The sequence below is a fragment of the Ascaphus truei genome, chromosome 7 (genome assembly GCF_040206685.1).
Source record: "Ascaphus truei isolate aAscTru1 chromosome 7, aAscTru1.hap1, whole genome shotgun sequence".
Taxonomy (NCBI): Eukaryota; Metazoa; Chordata; class Amphibia; order Anura; family Ascaphidae; genus Ascaphus; species Ascaphus truei.
Window position 1 is genome coordinate 47,414,914 of NC_134489.1, and position 23,034 is coordinate 47,437,947.

Below are 23,034 nucleotides of genomic sequence, written 5' to 3' on the forward strand. Positions count from 1 at the left end.
TTTAGAAATTGTGAAGAGGGGGCATCCAGACACTGGTTAAGGGGTTCAGAATCATTCACATCTGGGTTTTTTTTGTTCGATTAGTGAGGTCAACACACACACACACACAACTATGTAACAAAGACTAATGGTCGTAAGTATAAGTGTACTACAATAAATAAACTGTTATGTAAAAAAAAAAAATGTCCCTGTTTTTCATTTTCAAAATCTGGTCACCCTACGCATACAACAGGCACCTCCCTAATTGACAAGGGCCTCCCATTCTCCTAAATAAAGTCAAAATTGGACGTCATCCTATTAAAGGGACCAAGTACTTATAACCCACATATATAAAACATAATAGACATACATAAACACCTATTACCAGTAAAAACATTGGGATTAAAAACAAAGACACTGTAATGCTCACATAATACTGAAAAAATATATAATCAATTGAACAACACAAATTCATAATGTGACGAATTAGAGTTGGATGATGTGGACAAATCATCTCCCTGATAGATTTATAATCAATAGCATACACCCATATATACATAACATACCATATCTAAAATACAATATTGATGATGGGGTGAACCTTCAGTCTCAATATTTTCAATATTTACTTTATTTCACAAAAAAGGTAGATCAAATATACCCCATTAAAGTGTGATGTAGCAGACATAGTATACACGAAAAAGCCAAAAGGCTTCTTTGCATAGAATTACTGAAGCGCAGCAATATTCCTTAATTGTAACTATAATGGCCTATTACACCCAGCACACTCCCCAACCACTCAGCCAAGGAGGCCTTGTCAATTAGGGAGGTGCCTGTTGTATGCGTCATTTCCTATATAAGATCCGGTACTGTGTGGGGATCTTCACTCTTTGAAAAAGTCTATCTATAGACGAAACGCGTCAGAGTGGTGCTTTGTATGCTCACTGTGGAGTTTAAATAAAGTTTTTATATTTTTTCCAAGCGTTGGTTGTGTGGAGTGCTGTGACCACAGTTACCATTTCCTCCTCAGTCTCACCCGTGACCTCCGACGTCAACACGATGACGTCATCCCGATGTACGTTTCGCGCTCGGGGGCTGGCGCTTTCTCAAGGTAGGAGTAATTATTATTAATTTTAATGTATCCTATGCACAGTGCAAAACAGATGTAGTAAGATTTAACATCTTTGGTGCCGCAGCCACTCGTAGTCATGTAACTGTGTGAGTCATGGCACTGAAGGATTAACACTGCGGGAGGTCTCATTTACAAGCATTAACCGCCCCACCGCGCAATCGCAGCAGATCCTGTCCCAGCACCATAGACTTATGCTTGTTCATCTGCAGCACTTGGGAAAGTAAGTGTTATTACATCTGTGGATTTGTGTTATTACAGAATACTTGGCACAGTGCTTATGGGTGCGTCCCACGGTTTGAACGATACTTGCAGTATAACCCTCCTTTTTCAGTTGCTCTTTGTCAGGACCGCACCTCCAGTCCCTGTACATTTCTACGTACCAGCGTCCACGTCCTGCCTTGGCTTCTGCGCAGTCACGTCCCCCACTCCTCCGCCGGCCTGCGCGCTGTCGGCGCATCCCTCCTGCCTTCCAGGGGTGCGCAGCGGGTCCCGTCTGCGCGCGCATCTTGGTGCGGTCTCGGGCTCGGGCGCGCGTGCACCATTTAAAGGCAACAGCACCTGCAATAACGCCTGGACTAATCTCTGGTAGGCTACACCTGTGCCACATCCAGCCTCAGCCTATTATTGCTCTACCTACATATGAGCCACCCCTTCCCCCTCTCTCTCATTGGTTCTCACCTGTATACAGTATATGGGTATGATGTACCACTATACTACTCAATGGGTACAGGGTGGGTAGCAGGCCAAGGTGGGTTAACCCCTTAATTACTGTAGCGGTTATTAACCGCTACGGTGATTAAGGGGTTAGGCGACATTAGATTGTATTTATTATGTATGTACAGTATGCTTTCTGGCAATGGAGGACAGAGGATCTGCTGTATCCAGAGGAGGAAGCCCTTCATATTGCTGTGGTAAGTAGAACTGTATTTATTTACTTTATTTATGCTTGCTAATGTCATGTTTAATAATGGGGAAATAATCTATTATCCATATCTGGATAATAGTTATTTTGTCCATTACTTTACTGTATGTGTTTGGGCGGGGGGGGGGGGGAGTATTGATTTATTTAAATGTATGACATGTTAATTTTTTTACATACAAGGTTGGTACCTTAGGTCTGCGGGGACATCTGCAGAACATCTGAGGAACCACGAACGCCCATGGGTCCCACCTGTGGACCCAGGGGGGACACCTGCGGGGATGAACTGGGGGGTCTCCACACCCACAGACCCACAGGGACCACCTGAGGGCCCCCAGACCCCCATGGGAGCCACCCAATGGCCTCAGACACCTGTGGGCCTGACCCGGGAAATCCCAGACACCTGTGGGCCCACACGTGGACCCCATTTGGGGCCCGCAGGACCACCTGGAGGGCCACGGCATCTGGTGGGGACCACCCGAAGGCATCCAGACCCTGGGGTACTGGTGCACTGTGGGCCTGAGGACATCCGCCGGGACCACCGGGGACTCTCGTCGGCCTGGGTTATTAACCCTGTATGTAAAAGAATAAATCATGGTTTTATGGGGGGGAAACAGGGGGTGGGTGGGTTGTGTATTAGTGGGTGGTTAGTACAGTACTGTACATATTGTAATGTAATTTGCCAAAGTACTGTGCCCTAACCCCTTCATTGCCTTAGCGGGAATTGCATGGCCGCTAAGTTAAAGAAGCTGATTACATTTTTATTTTTATTTATTGTGTGTGAGAGCAGGGGGTCTCCTGAGCTGAACAAAGTTTATTTCAGCCTCGGGGACCCCCTACCTCCCGAGATACAGGCCCCGGTATGGGGTGCCGGTATCCCTCTGCATTGTTTACAGTACATCCCACGTGGACTTTAACATGGCGGGGATACCAGTACATAGATAGGAGGTTGTGCACGCACTCAGTCATAGAGGTGATAGTGGGGTACTTAGCTGCCGGTGCGATGGTTCTGGGGAGCTCCTGACGTCACCAAAATGGTCCAGTAGAAAAAAAGAAGCAGGGGGGCGTGCCGATGATGTCATCCAGGGCAGACGGGTAAAGGGAGAGCTCCGGAGACCCCTCTGTATAATCACTAACTTTATACCTTTTAACCCGGCCAAAAACACCCCAAAAAGCATAGAATCTCTCCCTGAAACCGCAGGGATGGCGAATAGGGGAAAAAGTCATCAGCCCCAAGGGGTAGGAAGGTTCTTTACCCCCGCTAAACAAGCTGCAGAGGCGGGAGGCAGGAGGCAAGATGGCGCCAGACATCTGGTGCACGAGGCACACAAGGCCTCACTAGCCCGGCGAGCCCCGCTGAGACCCCCCCTCACCAGATGCTAGAATCACGAAGGAGTTTCTCGAGGAGCTCCATGCTAAGCTCCAGAGATCATTGGAGGCGAATATTAAAGACGCAGTGGCTGAGATAAAGCATGATATTCAGGGCCTACAAGAAAGAACCACAACCCTGGAAGATAAGCTGGATGAAGCCCTCCAGCATCAGTCAGAGGCGGACGAGGAGATAATTCGCCTGGGACATGAGATTCACTCCCTCCGGGACGGTCTGGAGGACCAAGAGAACCTGCGGATCCGTGGTATCCCAGAGGCGATAGTGCCCTCCCAGCTTAGGGCATATCTGCTGGATTTTTTCTGCACTATCTCCCCTGACCTCGACCCCCGGGACCTGGAAATAGACAGGGCTCACAGGGCACTGGGTCCGCGCTCAGAAGACCCAAACCGCAAGAGGGACGTGATCGTGCGCCTCCACAGTTTCTCAACTAAGGATAAACTGATTGGAGCCTGCAGGGATAAAGACACGATCACGTTCCAAAATGAGCCCCTACAGATCTACAATGATCTATCCAAGCTAACCGTGGACAGACGGAAGGCGATGCGCCCCCTGACACTCCTCCTCCGGGAAAAGGGAATTAAATACAAATGGGGCTTCCCCTTTAAGTTGACCATCTCCCACAAAGGAAAATTCCTGACCATCCGACAGCCCGAAGATATGGAGCCTCTGGCTAAAACCCTGGGCCTCCCCGCGGAACCCTTCCGCCATGCTCACCAGCCTGACAACAGACCCCGGGAAAGGGAGGACCACCCGGTTAGAGCATCTGAAAGGATCGCAGAGCAGAGGCAGTCCAGGGAGCGATGATGGGTGTCCCCTGCACAACGAGAGGCCCTCCCGGGAGATTTCCACCTTCTTCCCTAACACCACCCAAAATGGCGTCGGAAGGGTCCCCCGCCAAGTGCCTCCATACACGCATCACCAAACGAAGCACTAACCTTTCAACAGGGGCTCCCTGCTCCCAGCAGCAACCGGAGGAGCGACCGGATCCATCCCCGCTGTCAGCATGAAGGCACCACCTGCGGCTTCACTGGAGATCGATGAGGCGAGTCCACCTCGTGCGCACCGGATTCCCCCAAGATGGCGTCCTGTGAGTCTTCATTCCGCTGCAGAGCACCACGAGGCATCCTGGACGAGATCGAGACGAAGCAGACGTCATCACCACGCGCGACCTCCGACCTCCAGACTCCACTCTCCACATCACGTGGCCCCGACCTGTTGTTCCAGACCAGAGGCGTCGCTCGCACAGCACCAGAGGAGGCCATGCAACAGCCCGGTTCCCAGATGGAGTGCCGGGCCCCCCCCCCTCGGCCGAGGGGGGTCAGAAGATCTCGCTGGCGGTCCAACCCGGCGGTCCCAGGGGATTATGACTTCCCCCCTCCGCGGAGGGGCGGACGTCACAGGATATCCCGGTCGCTCCCAGCTGTGAGGCGTCCACGGAGGGTCTGTAGCACTGTTCCCCCCATGTTATCCCCGGTTATTATTATATATCCCATCACCCCCAGTTAGGCACCAGGCCTTAAGTGTCCCAGCGGCCACGTCCTCCCAGTTAGAAAGGCCCACAAAGAACTCGTAGGGCATCCCCCTACCCTCCCCCCCCCTCTATCCTATCCCCCCCGCATCCTGCCCACCCCCCCCTAATACCAACATCCCCACCCCTTCCCCCCTGCCCAATAACTGCCTCACCTCGCCCCTCTCTTCCCCCCACCCCCCCTCTCGTCCTCACTAACCCCTTCCACCCCTATCCCTTTCCTGCTCAAATCCCTCCCCCCCCCCTCCCCTCCCTCCTACCCCCCTCCCTCCTACCCTCCCCTCCTCCACCTTCCCCCCTGCCCCCTAACCTCCCTCTCAACCCCTCCCCCAACCCACCAGCCCACCAGCCCACCAAGAGAGGATGCACGCATCCCAGCTACAACCCAGTGACAATTACAAGTGACTCAGGACATGAAGCTAACATTTTTCTGAGCCGACTCAAAAGGCTGTACTAACCCGGTACTATTGTCACTGCTAGATGCCTACAGTAATGTATGTTTTCTCTGGATAATGTTTTGGGGGCAATGGTCGAGGTGACCCCACCCCCTCCCCCCTCCTCAGGCCCCCCCCCCTACCCCCACTTCCTCACCCCACCCCCCCTGCGAGATACCCCCAAACCCTCCCTACCCTCCCCCCCCTCCCCAACACCCCTTCCTGCCACTCGCCCCCCCCCCCCCCGGTTCCCCGACCCAGAACTACCTACACCTCAGCCCTACCATACCTCGGCAGGTCACTCAGGCTTAGACTGCCGCTTCCCTCATGGGAGGACCTGAAGGGCGTATTGCCCCCAGGGCACTGCAGAGATCTGACACATAACGAACGGGTGGGAGAATGTGTGAAGTATGTAGGGCACAAAGACCGGGGTTATCCTTGTCCCCGCCCCTCCCCCCCTCTCCCTCCCCCAGTACCCCAGGTTCCCCTCCACCCCCCGCCTCATTCCCCTCCTCCCCCCCTGCCCGCCCCCCCGACCACGCAAATCCCCCCCACACCCCCGCCCCCCCTCCCCCTCCACCACCCCCCTACCCCCACCCTCACCCCCCTACCCCCACCCTCACCCCTTCTAGTCCTCTCCGAGCGGAACCGCTTACCTCTGTGCCAGATCAGCTGAATACGCTCACGACGATGGCCCTATTAAGCGCCGCATCCAGATTCCTCACACGAGGGTACAGGACACTTGGGCCATAGAGAAGGTCTGTTATCAATATTGCTCAATGTACACTGTGCATAATGTCTAAGGTCGAAAGTATGAGCCTGTACCGCCCCCTATCCCCCCCCCACCCCATACCCCCTCCCCAACTACCCCCCCTTTTTTATCTTTTTTTTTCAACCCCCCTTTCCTCCCCCTCTCCCCCCCACTCTTCCTCCCCCCCCTCCCCCCTACTCTTCCCCGTCCCAGGACCTCCTCCCTGCCCCCCCCTGTCTCCCAAATACCCCGCCCCTCCCTCTCCCTGTCCCCTCTCTAACCCCTCCCCAGTCCCCCCGGGCTGGACCACTCTACCTTGAATCTGTTTGGTTAGCACGCTCTCGAATGCGGACCCGACAGGCGCAGTTCCTGGGTTTACCACATGAGGCCGCTCAACGCTGGTGTTACGGCAAAATGTATAAGGTGTATACTGCTAGATGTGATTCATGTGTACTAACCATGTATTATTGTCACTGCTAGAAGTCTACAGTAATGAACATTAAAGGTTCAATGTTTATGCCTGTACCCTCCCCTACCCCCTATCCCCGCCCTCCCCCCCACCCCCCTCCCCTTCCACCCACCCCCACCCCGGCTTCCCTGAGCAGGAACATCTTCGAGACTGATGGTTACCTAAGGAGAATGGAGATATATCTCTCAATGTCCCGCCCATGCTCCATCCCCCCTGTCCCCTCCCTCTCACCATACCCTTTTCTTTCCCAAGACCTGCCCTCTCCCCCCCCTTCACCCACCCCTAAACCTCCCCTCCCCACACCAACTGAGCAGGGACCCTCCCCGTATACCCCCTCCCCCCCACCCCACCAGCCACTAAGCACTTCAGATAGATAGCATTACCATACAACAGGTTCCACCAACCGAGAGCCCAAAATGAGATCTCATCCCCTCCCCCCCCCCTCTCCCCAACCACCCCCCCTCCCCACGCCCCCCCCCCTCCATGCTCCCCCTTTACTACCCTCTCCTCCTGACCCCCCCTCCGCCCTCTAGGGCAATCATTCCCACAGCGTCCTTTAAAGCCCCCATCCCCTCACCTCCCCGACCCCAGTTCCCCCTCCCCTGTCCAAGCCCGCCCACACACGGCTAGATAGAGCAAAAAGCCCTGCGGGCCTATCATCTCTCCGAAGAAGCCAACCCCGCGATGCGGAGGCCGGTTGAAGTCACAGAATTTTCTGGGTCTCCACCCGGCCCGCCTTCACTGGAGAGCGTTCTCGGACCCGCCCCCAAAGGTCTTATACCCCACTAACCGGTTCTTTCTCTAAGACCGGTCAAACACTTTTAGACCCCATTAGGGTCGATTTTCCTCCCTCTTTCCAACCACTGTCACTGTCCCAGCGGCCCCACTCCCGACCCCTCTTCCCCTCGCCCATTTTGACTGCACCCCCTAGCACTACTCTAGTGATAACACAAGCGGTCTTAGCTAAGAGATAACAATGTCCCACCAAAAAGCCCTGAAAATTATCTCCCTCAACGTGAAGGGACTCCACAATAATAGAAAGCGTCGCCTGGCCCTCCAGGAGTTAAAGAAAATAGGAGGGGACGTTGTTTTCCTCCAGGAGACGCACTTCACGTCGCAAGAGCCGCCTAAAATATTCCAGCGAGCATTCCCAATGAGTTATTTCTCATCATTCAGCAGCAAGCGCAGAGGGGTTGCCATTCTGTTCCGTCAGGGCACCCCATTTAATTTAACAAAAATCCAAGCAGATCCAGGGGGAGATTTATTGTAGTCTACGTCTCACTATCCGGCACGTCAATCGCCCTTATTAACCTATACGCCCCAAACGAAAACCAGACAGAATTTCTTAAAAAGGTTCTGGAAGAAATTGACCCACAATACCTATCCTCAATACTCATTGCAGGGGATTTAAATATGGCTCTCAACCCAAAAGAAGACAAATCGAGCCAACCAGGACGGCAGCACTCCACTCAGTCACAAAGACTGGGGAAAAAATTTAAGGATATTATGGGAGACTTTTCTCTGGTAGACATTTGGAGAACACAGCATCAGGGACAGAGAGATTACACTTTTTACTCGGCGCCCCACCAGTCTTACTCCCGTATTGACTACTTCCTTGCTTCCAAGAACATACTAGAGGCCACCACTGATACAGATATCGGCCCAATTACATGGTCAGATCATGCTCCCATCACCATGACCCTGTCCATCCCCTTCGGGAAAACTATCTCGTACTGCTGGAAATTAAACGATTCCTTACTGAACCACTCCGGGACAGTGATGGAACTCAAAAAATCCCTTAAGGAATACTTCAGAATAAACAAAGGCTCCGTAGCCTCTCCAGCAAGCCTGTGGGAAGCCCATAAGGCGACAAATCGAGGAAATCTTATCTCGATTGCCTCCCACCGGAAGAAAATTAAACTCAGATTATCTAAAGAGCTCACAGACAAAATAATCGACTTAGAGCAACAGCATAAAAATAACCCCTCCCGGAGAATTTATAAACAGTTGACAACTGCTCGAAACGATTTAAGGATCATCCAATTAGAAGATGTAGAAAAAGCTCTTAGATGGACGGGTCAAAGGTATTATGATAAAGGGAACAAGGCCGATAGACTTCTTGCCAGCAAGTTACGAGGCATACAGAAAAGATCGCAAATCACGGCGATCAGGAATAACTCTGGTGAACTCCAATGTAACGGGAAAAAAATAGCAGAGGAATTCACCAAATTCTACACTAAATTGTATAACCTAAGAACCCACTCTGCTAACTCTAAAGAGACGGATACGGCTTTAGCAGCCGATTACCTATCCGAATGCGACCTCCCTTCATTAACAGAAGAGGAGAATACTTACCTAAATGCGAAAATAACGCTAGACGAATTGGAAATGGCTGTGAGAGCCTCCAAAAATTCCAAGGCGCCGGGCCCTGATGGCTTCACAAATGCATACTACAAAAAATTCTTCCCCATTCTATCCAAACATCTATTAAGTTTGTTCAACTCATTCCTTGAAGGGAGTCCTATCCCGTCCACAATGTCGTCCGCAAATTTGGCAATAATACTTAAAGACGGGAAGGACCCCACCCAATGCGGAAGTTATAGACCAATTTCATTGTTGAACAACGACCTTAAACTATATAGTAAAATTTTGGCGAACAGACTTAATCCCATCCTCCTGAGATTAATACACAAGGACCAGGTCGGGTTTGTCCTGGGCCGCCAGGCCTCAGACAATACACGCAAGATAATAAACTTAGTAGATCATGCCCACCTTTCAGGCTCAAAGACAATGTTACTAAGCCTTGACGCAGAGAAGGCATTTGACAGGATTAATTGGCTATTCCTAAACCAAACATTGATTAAATTCGGCTTCAGAGACTCGTTCTTAAAGGGCGTTCAAGCACTTTACCAGAACCCCTCAGCCTCGGTTCGCCTCGCGGGCGGAGGATCTGAACGATTCCTAATCCAGAACGGTACCCGTTAGGGATGCCCCCTCTCTCCCCTTCTCTTCGCCCTTTCGATTGAACCACTGGTGTCTAAAATAAGACAGAACCCGAACATCCAGGGAATCCCGATTGATAAAACACAATACAAAATCTCCCTATTCGCTGATGACATCATCCTTACTCTGACTAAACCTCTAACTTCCCTCCCCAACCTCCAGAAGGAACTGGCGGAGTTTGGCAGAGTATCAGGATATAAGATAAACAGCGACAAATCAGAGGCCCTAAATCTTAGTCTCCCTGATCCCGAAGTCAATCTCCTCAAAACCAATTTTAACTACAAATGGTGTCCTTCACACATTAAATATCTGGGAGTTAATGTGTCAAGGCACTACCGGGATTTATACCGGGATAATTACCCGCGATTATGGGACAAGATCAAAAAGGATCTAGATCAGTGGGAAGGTTACCAGATATTGTGGTTCGGTCGAATGATTTCCATTAAGATGAATATACTCCCAAGAATGTTATATCTCTTTCAAACACTCCCGACCCACATCCCGGGCGCTGATCTCAAAAACATGCAAAACAGAATATTTCACTTTATTTGGCAGGGCAAAAGACCCCGAGTCGCCAGATTGGTCCTGATGGCAGCAAGATCTAGGGGAGGCCTGGGGGTACCGGACTTACACAGATATTACCTAGCTGCACAGCTCAAGCAGGTGGTAATGTGGAATTCTGACCCGACCCGTTGTAGTTGGGTGGAGATAGAGACTCAATGTGCCAAAATGCCTTCTCTGCAAGCCTGCCTCTGGAGCCTGGACAGAGGAGAGGGACATACACACAACCTGAAACTTCAGGCCTCCCGTTTCACATGGGATGTGTGGTTACGTTGTAAATACAAATATGGCCTTACTACTAAAAGCTCCCAATTGACCCATATTTTTAACAATCCAAAGTTCCCCCCGGGATGCGGATCTAAACTATTCGAACAATACAGCACAAGGGGTATAGAGGCGATTGCGGATTTTCTGAGCCTGGGGAGGCTTCTGAGCTTCCAAGAATTAAGGACCAAGGGCCTCATGCAGAGAGCATAGAATTTTAAAAATGGCGAATTTCATAAAAAGTAGCTTTTTTGGAGAGTTTTATTCTCCATATGCAGAAAAGTGCGAATTCTGCTATGTTTAACATGGATGCGTCTGGCGAGTTTAAATTGGCGAGATCCGCGCTTCAGAAACGTGTAAAAACAAATTCGCGCCTTTTTTTTCCCCTTTACTATAGGCGGCGAGCGCCATCTTGCCATATTTTCGTGGCGCGGCAAAAATGCGAGAATCGCGCCTTTTTTTGGCGCGAACAGCCGCTACTTGCCGTTCGCACCTCTCTGCATTCGGAGAGTTTTAAAAATGGCGCGATTGAGGTTCTCGCCAGCCGCGAGGCGAGTTTTAAACATAGAAATAAAAAAAAGGCGCGTTTTTCGCAACTCGCCATTTTATGCCGTTTTCTGAGGGAAATTGAACAAAAAATGGTGAGTTTTGCAATAACGATGCTCTCTGCATGAGGCCCCAAATATAAAATCAGACAATTGGACACATTCAAATATCTTCAAATCAGAAACTTTATTAGAACAACTTGCCCTCTCCCAGAATACCCCACTCTCACATCGTTTGAACTTCTCTGCGAGACAAAGACCCAACAGAAAGGTCTAATCTCAGACATATACGGGGCTCTAGAGCGCTCCTCGACCCCAAAAGAGCACGATTATATGCTCAAATGGGCAGCTGACCTGAACACAGACATAGACAGAGAGACTTGGGAAGAAATCTGGGAGACAGCCTCGGAGACCTCCCTATGTACTCAAATAAAGGAAAACATTTATAAAATTATGTTCGGCTGGTATCTTACCCCAGCCCGATTAAACCAAATCTACCCTCTGGCTTCAGATCTATGTTGGAGAGGCTGTGGTCATAGAGGGGACATGGTCCACATCTGGTGGTCCTGTCCAGAAATTGTAAAGTACTGGGCCAAGGTCCAAATTTTAATAAAAGAGGTCACCGACCTGGAAGTGCCTATTGAACCACTGACCTACCTGCTGGCTGCACCACTGAAAGACATTGTCCGACCAGTCAGGAAATTGATATCCTTCATTTTTACTGCGGCTCGATGCTGTATTGCGGCCTCCTGGAGGAAAACAATTACGCCGGCACTGGGAACGATCAGAAAAAGAGTTGACGAGGTGATGGTCATGGAAGGGCTCACCGCCATCGTTCGACAAAAACTGCCGGCTTACGAGGACATCTGGGACCAATGGATCTCCAACAATAGGGCAGACAGCCAATCCCAGCGCCCCAAAGACCGGACACCCCACCATAGACGATCGAACAACGCTCTATAGCTCATACCCCCAAACAGTCAGATGGGTCCCCCCCCCCATCCCGTCCCCCCCTCTCTTCTCCCCCCCCCCTCCCCCCCCCCCCACCTTCTCAGTCTCAGGAAATTGTTAAAAGGGGGCATCCTGACACTGGTTAATGGGTTCAGAATCATTCACATCTGGCTTTTTTTTTTAGGTCATCCGACACACACACACACACACACACACACACACACACACACACACACACACACACACACACTGTACTTTTCGAAATAAACCTACGTTTCTATGAAAATTTAAGTTTGTTTTTTTTTGCGGCCCGCCTAGACTTAAACCTTGTTTATTTGGCCCTTGTTAGCATTTGAGTTTGACATGCTTGCAGTACAGTATGTGTCCTCATATTTTTTATGTGTATGGCTAAGGAGCCTCAGACTACTGTATACAGTATGAACTCGTAACGTGAATCTCTGCTTCAAATATAAATCTTCAAATTACAATTACTGTACACACACACACAGACTTGAAGAACTGTACGGCTGTACTGTGTAGGTTGAATTGCTATTAGACTTTTAAGACAACAGCTCGCAATCGCCCACTTGAGTTTCTAGACGGTATTGCAGACAACGCTAAAATGCAATTTTCTGCGCCCGATAGATGGATTCTGCACCCGATAGAAACTGATAGAAACCCGAGTCAATTGCTATACGGTTGGAAAACATAGCGCGTCATGACCCGGTATTCAGAGCGGTACGGCGTGCGAGGCTTTAGAATAAAGGCTGGCGCAGCTGTATGCTTGGCGAGGAATGAGAGTTCCTCAGGGGTAATCACTCATCTTTGTTGCCTGTTTGCTGGGATGTGTCCCAACAGGCCTCATACGTCTTACAAATTGCAAGTGGCCTTTTATCTTTGCGTAGTAAAGAACAATGCAATATTTCACCATATTCTGCTTCTCATTTTAATTCGCAGATCATCTCATCGTTACATTACCAATCATCACAATGTATGTTATTTGTTTCATTTGCGCACTTACCTGTTATCAAGTTTATTCTCACATACACCTACTATCTGAGTGGTGACTATACTTACTCCCTAATTAGGAGGTTTTATATGTTATGGTGGCACCCATGGTCTTTTCTTTGAAAAAAATATATGTATATAAGTATAAATGTATGTATGTATGTATGTATGTATGTATGTATGTATGTATGTATGTATGTATGTATGTATGTATGTATGTATGTATGTATGTGTATACGTGTATATATATGTATATATATGTATATATATATATACATTTTAAGTTATGGTGGGTGAAAAAGGCAACAAGAAACCTCCGCCGTATAGCATATACAAATAAAAAGATCACTTGTGAGCACATGCACATGTATTAGACATGTCTGCAACCCTGCCTATCACCATTATCACCTCGCATACAGTGCTTCCACTGCAGCAAGGGAGCCTAGAAAATGACATGCAAATGAGCACACTGTGTCACCTTTTGCCTGAAATCAATTTTTACATGGAACCCTTGAAAGCTAATGCTCACTGTTAACACAACTTTTAGCACAGCATGGGAATCGGATGCAAAGCCAGAGAAACCACCCACAGACATGTTTTACCGTAATGGATCGCATCCATGTGAGGTTGGTTGTACTGGCTCTGTAATTTTCAAGCCTGTAGGATTTACCATATACATTTTAAGTTATGGTGGGTGAAATAGGCAACAAGAAACCTCCACCATATAGCATATAACAATTAAGGTTGAAACAAGTTTCTTAGTGGTTGAAACTTATTTCTCGGCGCGACAGCCAGGTCCTGTGAGCGGTTCTCCCAAAGAGGGTGAACCAGCTCCGTGACTCCCCTAGGCATGCCCACCACGGCGCATCTACCATGGACAGAAAATGCACCCACTTCATGCAGGTGACGTCACAGCCTTCACACGCCTCCGCGCGGGTGAAGGGTGTATCGCCTTAGCCTTAGAGACGAGGGGGATAGTGAGAGTTAGAGAGGAGGGAGGAGAGAGCGTTTGAGAGAATGGTGGGAGAGTTCACGAGAAAGGGGAGAGTTAGAAAAAGGGAAGAGGTAGAGAGGTTGTTAGTTAAAGAGGAGGGAGGTAGAGAGTGACAGAGGAGAGCCTTTCAAAAAAAATTGTAGGGGTCCCAAAAATTGTAATCATGCCCCTGCCCCCCACCACTTCCCAATGCTTGGTTGTGATGATCATTTTGGAGGAATTAACGTTTTTCAGAGCTGGTCGCAGGAGAAATTGTCCACAGTGCCATAGTAGTTGTGTTTAGTGTGCTACTTACATCCTGACATATGTGATGTCAACTTCACCAATTCCATAATCACCTTTATCCAACCCACATTCACTGTTGTTATGGATCATGTTATTTGTAATGTAATTAGATTGTAAGCTCTTCGGAGCAGGGACTCCTCCTAAATGTCAATCTTTAAGTCTGAAGCACTTATTCCCATGATCTGTTATTTGTATTATTTGTTATTTATATGATTGTCACGTGTATTACTGCTGTGAATCGCTATGTACATTAATGGCGCTATATAAATAAAGATATACATACATACATGTCATCGGTGATATCATTGCTCATTTAATTTATTATGTCATTGCTAATGTCATTTGTGACATCAAATGTTACGTCATACTTTATGTGATGTCATGTATGATGACATCAGCAAAGCATGGGGGTGGGGGGAGTTAAAGTTGTGTGTCAGCTTAACGTCGAAATTTCCAAACTTTGCTTTCAAATCTTAACTACACTTTAACAAAGGTTTTTCTCTTGAATATATACATCGTTACATAGTAAATGAGGTTAAAAAATACACATTACAATCGAGTTCAACCTATGCATTGGTTTATATCAGATCCCTACCAACTTGTTTTTGTATTTGTACCTACACCACAAATTTCTATCCACACTCTACTGTACATCATAACTTCATAAACAACTTTCTTTATAACAGGTTTTAAATCTGGCTCTACATATAAACATACTCCACCACCTCTTCTATTTTCTTGATCCCTCTCAAAAAGAAACTAACCCTCTAAATTAAATGCCCAGTCATGAGTTTCACCCCACCTTTCTGGCTAGTATTTAACACTCCCCCATAATATATGGCGGGCTTCTTATATTAGAATAAATGCACTTAAGCTTGTAACTAGTCTGTGCTATGTTGGCTTATGTGCTTCTGCATTTCTCCTTCCATGAATTTTAGTCTTTAAGTTTTCTAGTATTACATGTATTTAATATGGGTGACTCCCTGCTAAACTCTCTCTTTCCTTCACTCAATCCCCCATAACCTATATCTTCATTCCTATCTTTTCTGTTCATTGCCTCTTGCTGTCCTTCCCCCTCCCTCCTACTTTAAAAATGTCCAGAATATCCCTCTTGGTTAAGGGACCATCCACCCATACTGTAAAGATAGCACCTCTCAGAGAAGGACTCCCTGTGCTCTAAGAATTCTAACCCCTATGTGCAGTGGCAGTGTGGTATTCTCACCGTATCCTTGGGTTAGTCTCTCTGATATTGGCATGGAGCCACGGGTGCTGAAATGCTGAGAATTAATCAGGGCATCTTTCACCACCTCATATCCACAGAGTGCCACCACTGGTGCTGAACCCAGCCATATGGTAAACACTGGGCCATACTGCTTACTGAGCTGAGACAGAAAAGAGACACATACTGTATATAGAAATAGAAGTTTACAAGGAGAAACATAAAAGGAACAGTGTTGTAACGATTAGTGGTAAGAGATGAAGAGGATTATTTGTCTTTTCTGCAAGAATTTGTGTCTGTCATAGTTCTGATATTGCTGATTCACTTATAAATATTAACAGTTTCCACATGTGTGGTTGACATTAGCAGGTAAGATGTGTGTGAGTGACAGTAGCATGTTTGTGACATTAGCAAGTAGGACCTGTGTGTGAAATTAGCGGGTATGACCTGTGTGTGACATTGGCACGTTGGACGCTTGCTCATGTGTGTGACATTAGCGGGCAGGACGTGCCTGTATATGACATTAATGAGTGAGACACATGCGAGTGTGTGGCATTGTGTGTTTGACAGCGGTAAGACCTGTGTGTGTGTGACAATAGTCGGTGGAACCTGTGTGCGTCTGACATTAGTATGTGGGCAATTAGGGGTTGGGACATGGGCAGTCATACGGTTTACCCTATATTGCAACATGTTTATTGTCACTGTGGGAATCCTTAATTAGTAATGCACATGCATGAGATTGGGACATTTTATACTCTATGTAATAAGGAGTAGTTGAAATAAGGATTGATTTGGAACTAAACTCTGCGGTTTGTGTCAGATATACACAGGGGGGGGTGTATCAAGACAAATTGGGAGCAATATTTGGTGTCTCTTGCATCAATGTATTAAAGTCTTTCCTCCAAATTTAGTGTCGAGTGCATTTACTTACGATTTGGGGGTTCTCAATAGGAGGAACTAAGGAGTTATGACTCAGAATAAAGTGAGATGTATCATATTCTGTGTTTCTGTATATTACATTTTTATCTTTTATATACAGTACTGCACAAAAATCTGTCAGATCTGATGTGACTATATGAAAACACAAGTAAGTGCTCCTAGTGACATATAGTGCTTTTAGTGATAATATAATAAATGGAAATAAAGTAGATGTGAATCATAAACTTATGATGCACCTGGATATACCATGTGAGTGCGTAATGCTAAAGACCACAACAGTGAGATGGGTAAATGAATGAATAACCAGATAATCGTGGGGGGACCCCTAAATATAAACTTGATAGGAGACAGGTACTGGGTTGCAAATCCTGGATAATGAGCTCACTAATAAGTGCGCTGATGTAAACAATAAAACCAGGAGCGATAAGCATAATCTCACCCTATGATGTACCAAGTGTCAGAAAAAAGTCCTGAGCAGGAAAACATGTAGCAAGCGGTTAACTCACCCTGAGTGCTGCAATGTCCATGCGATCCGCAGGTAAGGGGTCCCCAGGTGTGCTTCCGTCCGAAGGGTAAGCTGATGGAAAGGAAGAGAACTGGCAGAGCACTACTATAAATATCCAGAAACAAGCAGAGAGGAGGGTGCGTATCCCATAAAAAATTATTTATTGGTCATGGAAAAAAAGGGCAAAGGAGAGCCCCATCAACGTCTCCCGCTTCTCAGCGCGCTTTCTCACGGTTACATGTCACAACTTTATTAACATATATATTGGTACAAAATAGCATAATCCACCAATACTCACAGCCCCAGTGTTGTACGCCCTCTCTAATTGCTGATACTCTCCTGATGTGTGCATATATATATATATCCTGTGTCCGTGCACAGGGCTGACAACGACTTGCCTCGCCCCTAGCTACCAATCCGGAGGCATATGAGGTCTAACAGCCCCCCGTGGTACGCGCTTGCGCTGTAACCAACTAAGGTGAAGTCCTCTATGTCAATGGAGGCCGCGGGACGCGGGGGAAGTGCGTAATCATAATATCCTAAGTGCGCACGTCACTGGGGCTCCGAGTTCGCGCGCATCTATACTACCCAAGCAATAATCCCTCCCCACAGCCGGAGTAGACAGAGTGAGCCGCTGACCATAGGAGGAGTGCGCTTGCGCAAAACCAACCCAGAGGCCAGGGGCTCACAGAATACCCCGAGTGCGGGGTGGGAGAGTGACAACGGGAGCACAAGATCCTGTGCAACACAGAATTGGACCACAAAGTGTGCTGTGGATAAAAAGACAACATAACATTATTAAAACTTAATAAATTAAAAAAAGTATGTGTTAACAAAGAAAAACATATTTGTATAGACCCCCCTGTCTAACTCTGTTATGACGGATGTTAATCAACCAGAAGGGGTCAAATAAAAGAATCACTTGACATATGTATAGTCAAACCAAAACCCTGATCTATTAGGGAGCTACGGGTAAATGAACTAAGTGGATGAAGGATGGCAAATGCCATGAGGTTTGAATGGAGAAATTAAATGCAATATACTGGTAAAATATTGCATAGTAAGGTTCTTTATCTAGAAAAGTTCATCCATACATATAAACTCATGTTTGCTTATCATCCAAATCCACATAATGACCCTAGATGATACGTCCAACTACTAGAGCATAACAAATGTAAAGATACTCTACATATAGAAAAGCGGGACAAAAATGCTCTATAGAAACTTCAAGGAACATCTTAAGACCTGTTTAGTAAACATAGAACAAAAGGTATACATGGCAACATATTGAAATATTAAAAGGAGGGGGTGCAGCTTATTAGGAAGATAACATCTTCACAGGAACACCATATTGAGAAGGCATCATATTGAAAAACATGTTTAGGAAAAAGGAGAGAGGGGACACATTCAGAACAGTGATGTTTAAACAGTAATCATAAAATAAACCCAATTAAATTAAATTCCATTAGATTAAATAAAATGACTACATGCTCAACTAACTCAAAACAACACATTTCTAGATTCGAAGTGAAGAGAACCCAATTGGAATACATATTCAAATTTCTTTAGAAATTAGAGTTTGAAAGTATGATTCATGTATAAAGGTACAAACCATGAGAAACTCAACATTTAAGGGACATTCACTATAAGATCATGACCCATATTATGACAAGACCTGGCCATTGGGTGAAGTTTGATTTAATTGTCCAAAAAAGGACCCAGATCCCAATCGGTATTCAGGCCAAAGGGTAACCTAGTCTTGATAGTGAATATCCAAAAGAGTGCTCGTCGATTTAATGCATTCAATTTATCACCACCTCTAATGGAGCAAGACACTTGCTCGATTCCCATAAAGGATAAACCTTCTACACCGCCCTGACCACAGCATGAGAAGTGGTCAGACACTGGGTGCAGAAGGTCACCCCTCTCAATTAGACGCACATGTTCCATTATTCTAACCTTAAGGGCTCGAATAGTGCGTCCAACATATTGTTTTCCACAGCGGCAGGTCAGGAGATAAACAACAAACTTTGTATTACAGTTGATAAATTGCTTAGATCTATATCGCTGACCTGTCGCTGTGGATGAGAATTCTGACCCTGTCTTCATGTACCTAAAGATTTTGCAATTAGAACATCTAAAGGAGCCAGTTGGAAGGGGATTTCTAATGGTATCATCAGGGGACTGGTAGAGACTCAGGGACACAGAGTTCGAAATTGTTTTGGCACGTCTAAAGACGAATTTGGGAACCTCGTTGATGATGTCCTTAAGGGCAGGATCCACCGATAAAACATTCCAATGTTTTCTAACTATCTGCTTGAAGACAGGGTCAGAATTCTCATCCACAGCGACAGGTCAGCGATATAGATCTAAGACATTTATCAATTGTAATAGAAAGTTTGTTGTTTATCTCCTGACCTGCCGCTGTGGAAAACAATATGTTGGACGCACTATTCGAGCCCTTAAGGTTAGAATAATGGAACATGTGCGTCTAATTGAGAGGGGTGACCTTCTGCACCAAGTGTCTGACCACTTCTCATGCTGTGGTCAGGGCAGTGTAGAAGGTTTTTCCTTTATGGGAATCGAGCAAGTGTCTTGCTCCATTAGAGGTGGTGATAAATTGAATGCATTACATCAACGAGAACTCTTTTGGATATTCACTATCAAGACTAGGATACCCTTTGGCCTGAATACCGATTGGGATCTGGGTCCTTTTTTAGACAATTAAATCACACTTCACCCAATGGCCAGGTCTTGTCATAATATGGGTCATGCTCTTATAGTGAATGTCCCTTAAATATTGAGTTTCTTATGGTTTGTACCTTAATACATGAATCATACTTTCAAACTCTAATTTCTAAAGAAATTTGAATATGTATTCCAATTGGGTTCTCTTCACTTCGAATTTAGCAATTCGTTGTTTTGAGTTAGTTGAGCATGTAGTCATTTTATTTAATCTAATGGAATTTAATTTAATTGGGTTTATTTTATGATTACTGTTTAAACATCACTGTTCTGAATGTGTCCCCTCTCTCCTTTTTCCTAAACATGTTTTTCAATATGATGCCTTCTTAATATGGTGTTCCTGTGAAGATGTTATCTTCCTAATAAGCTGCACCCCCTCCTTTTAATATTTCAATATGTTGCCATGTATACCTTTTGTTCTATGTTTACTAAACAGGTCTTAAGATGTTCCTTGAAGTTTCTATAGAGCATTTTTGTCCCGCTTTTCTATATGTAGAGTATCTTTACATTTGTTATGCTCTAGTAGTTGGACATATCAGCTAGGGTCATTATGTGGATTTGGATGATAAGCAGACATGAGTTTATATGTATGGATGAACTTTTCTAGATAAAGAAACTTACTATGCAATATCTTACCAGTATATTGCATTTAATTTCTCCATTCAAACCTCATGGCATTTGCCATCCTTCATCCACTTAGTTCATTTACCCGTAGCTCCCTAATAGATCAGGGTTTTGGTTTGACTATATATATGTCAAGTGATTCTTTTATTTGACCCCTTCTGGTTGATTAACATCCGTCATAACAGAGTTAGACAGGGGGGTCTATACAAATATGTTTTTCTTTGTTAACACATATTTTTTTTAATGTATTAAGTTTTAATAATGTTATGTTGTCTTTTTATCCACAGCACACTTTGTGGTCCAATTCCGTGTTGCGCAGGATCTTGTGGTCCCGTTGTCACTCTCCCACCCGCACTTGGGGTATTCTGTGAGCCCCTGGCCTTTGGGTTGGTTTTGCGCAAGCGCACTCCTCCTATGGTCTGCGGCTCACTCTGTCTACTCCGGCTGCGGGGAGGGATTATTGCTTGGGTAGTATAGATGCGCGTGCACTCTGAGCCCCAGTGACGTGTGCACTTAGGATATTATGATTATGCACTTCCCCCGCGTCCCGTGGCCTCCATTGACATAGAGGACTTCCCCTTAGTTGGTTACAGCGCAAGCGCGTACCACGGGGGGCTGTTAGACCTCATATGCCTCCGGATTGGTAGCTAAGGGCGAGGCAAGTCGTTTTCAGCCCTGTGCACGGACACAGGATATATATATATATGCACACATCAGGAGAGTATCAGCAATTAGAGAGGGCGGACCACACTGGGGCTGTGAGTATTGGTGGATTATGCTATTTTGTACCTATATATATGTTAATAAAGTTGTGACATGTAACCGTGAGAAAGCGCGCTGAGAAGCGGGAAACGTTGGTAGGGCTCTCCTTTGCCCTTTTCTTCCATGACCAATAAATAACTTTTTTATGGGATACGCACCCTCCTCTCTACTTGTTTCTGGATATACAGTAGTGCTCTGCCAGTTCTCTTCCTTTCTACTAACCTGGATATAGAATGTGTGTTCAGTCTTTAATAGAATTAATTGGGTTTGAGTTTGGGTTGGTGGCGCGAAAAGATTTGCGCTCCATCAACCCAAACCCATTAGATCTGAGGGGGCATGAACTTTTCTGGCTAAAAAATTTGCCTCAAATGTGAACAAATGTTGCTTACATCTGACGCCAACAGAAAATGGAGCAGTACATCAAAACAAACTTCTGAGTGCACTTTCTTTGTGTTAAAACATATCCCCAAAGTGTCACTCCTGATGTATGTGTTATATCTATGCGATTACATCGATGAATGTATCAGAGGTTTGATTACCTTGTGGTAGGACTCGTACAGAATGGTGCTCCCCTGCAGCATATTCCCCAACAGTGGGAGAGGACAGGGTCCTGGGGGCAGACAGAGCCGTCTCTTGTGCATCCTCCAGGTGGTGAGAAGGAGGCAGAGGAAGATGCAGAGGCAGAGGTAAAGGGTGAGCGGCACGTCCATCTCTGGGGGGAGTAATGGGACACTGTTCCAGGGAGCTCTTTTGTACTGCTTGTGATAAACACCCTCTATGATTTTGGTATTTGTAACCCAATAGTTGCACATTAACTAGTGGAAAAATTACATTCCAACCTTTGAATCAGTTCAAGCACATTTTGTTTTATTCATGGATCACTGAGGTTAGTATTGTGACAGGGCTGCTTGTACTATTGTGTAAGTTTGAAGCTAATTTGCTGAAGTAGACAATATTGCACTATTTGGTGTTTTTACTCTCTCTTACATGTCCTGATGTGATTTGCGCACCTGTTTCTCCTTCGCTCTTTATAATGAAGAAGAGTAGTTGTATATGTGACGGTAGGGGTGTGACAGGGCTGCTTGTACTATTGTGTAAGTTAAATGCATGTTTGCTTTTTGGCATCAAGTGCACCACCTTTCTTTCTTTCTGTTTTGCTTTTTGCTGGGCCCAGCGATCTTTTTTTGTTTCCTTTATCTGAAACTTTACTAACCTTTAATGTGGTGTCCTGAGGTCAGTCAGTATAATGCAGCTATAGTTAATGTTAAACACAGTTTGATGTTACACTGCCATGTGCAGTCTCTATTAAAAAGGTAAAGGGTGTTTCCTTCCTGCATACCATTCAGGGAAGATTATACCATGGTATGGAGGGGGGGAATTAAAGTAAGTGATACTGAATGTCATTTATTTTGTAGAGTAAAGACATGCATGGGATGTTTGTGATAGGTTCTGTTTTTTGGGGCTTGCTATAGAAAATTGTATGTTGTGTGAAGTGTATTATGTTTGCTAATTGTGTAAGTTTTGAGAGACAACTCCCCTGTGTGGTTTACTTTATTTGGTTTTGTCCTAATTAACCAGTAATAAAAGGGAGGGGGTTTCTTTCCCTGGGGGGTCTTTCTGCACTCCTTGTTGCTGCTATGTGATATGAGGTTGTTCCCTTCTGCACTCCTTGTTGCTGCTATGTGATATGAGCAGTGGTTGACAAATCACCAAAAAATCTACTCGCCACACAAAAAAATCTACTCGCCACCTAGTACCAAACGTGTGGTGCTTGGGTCAATATTTACTCGCCCGGGGGTTAAATCCACTCGCCCGGGGCGAGCAAATGTATAGGTTTGTCGAACACTGGATATGAGGATGTCTGTGGAACTTCAGTGAAAGGATGCAAACTTTCTAATTCAGATTGCTGGCTACTCTGTGACTGGAGACATCACGCTGGGGGAACTCGTTGTTGTACACCTGAATGTGGAATACCTAATAAAAAGAAAGTTCAGAGAACAGCAAAAGCCTCTTTCATTCTTCCCAGG

At 46.1% G+C, this 23,034-nt stretch overlaps 1 protein-coding gene across 1 annotated transcript in view; it reads right to left on the minus strand.

Moving 5' to 3' along the window:
• Nucleotides 1-21,779, minus strand: part of LOC142499211 (cytochrome P450 2A4-like) — a 44,367-nt gene extending 22,588 nt beyond the window's left edge. Inside the window, exons 1-2 of the mRNA XM_075608247.1 lie at nucleotides 21,547-21,779; nucleotides 15,436-15,595 (exon numbers count right to left, since the gene is read on the minus strand). Of these exons, the coding sequence (XP_075464362.1) occupies nucleotides 15,436-15,595; nucleotides 21,547-21,717 (331 nt within the window). The 5' untranslated portion in view covers nucleotides 21,718-21,779. The remainder of the gene's footprint in view (nucleotides 1-15,435; nucleotides 15,596-21,546) is intronic.
• Nucleotides 21,780-23,034: the final 1,255 nt, after the last annotated feature.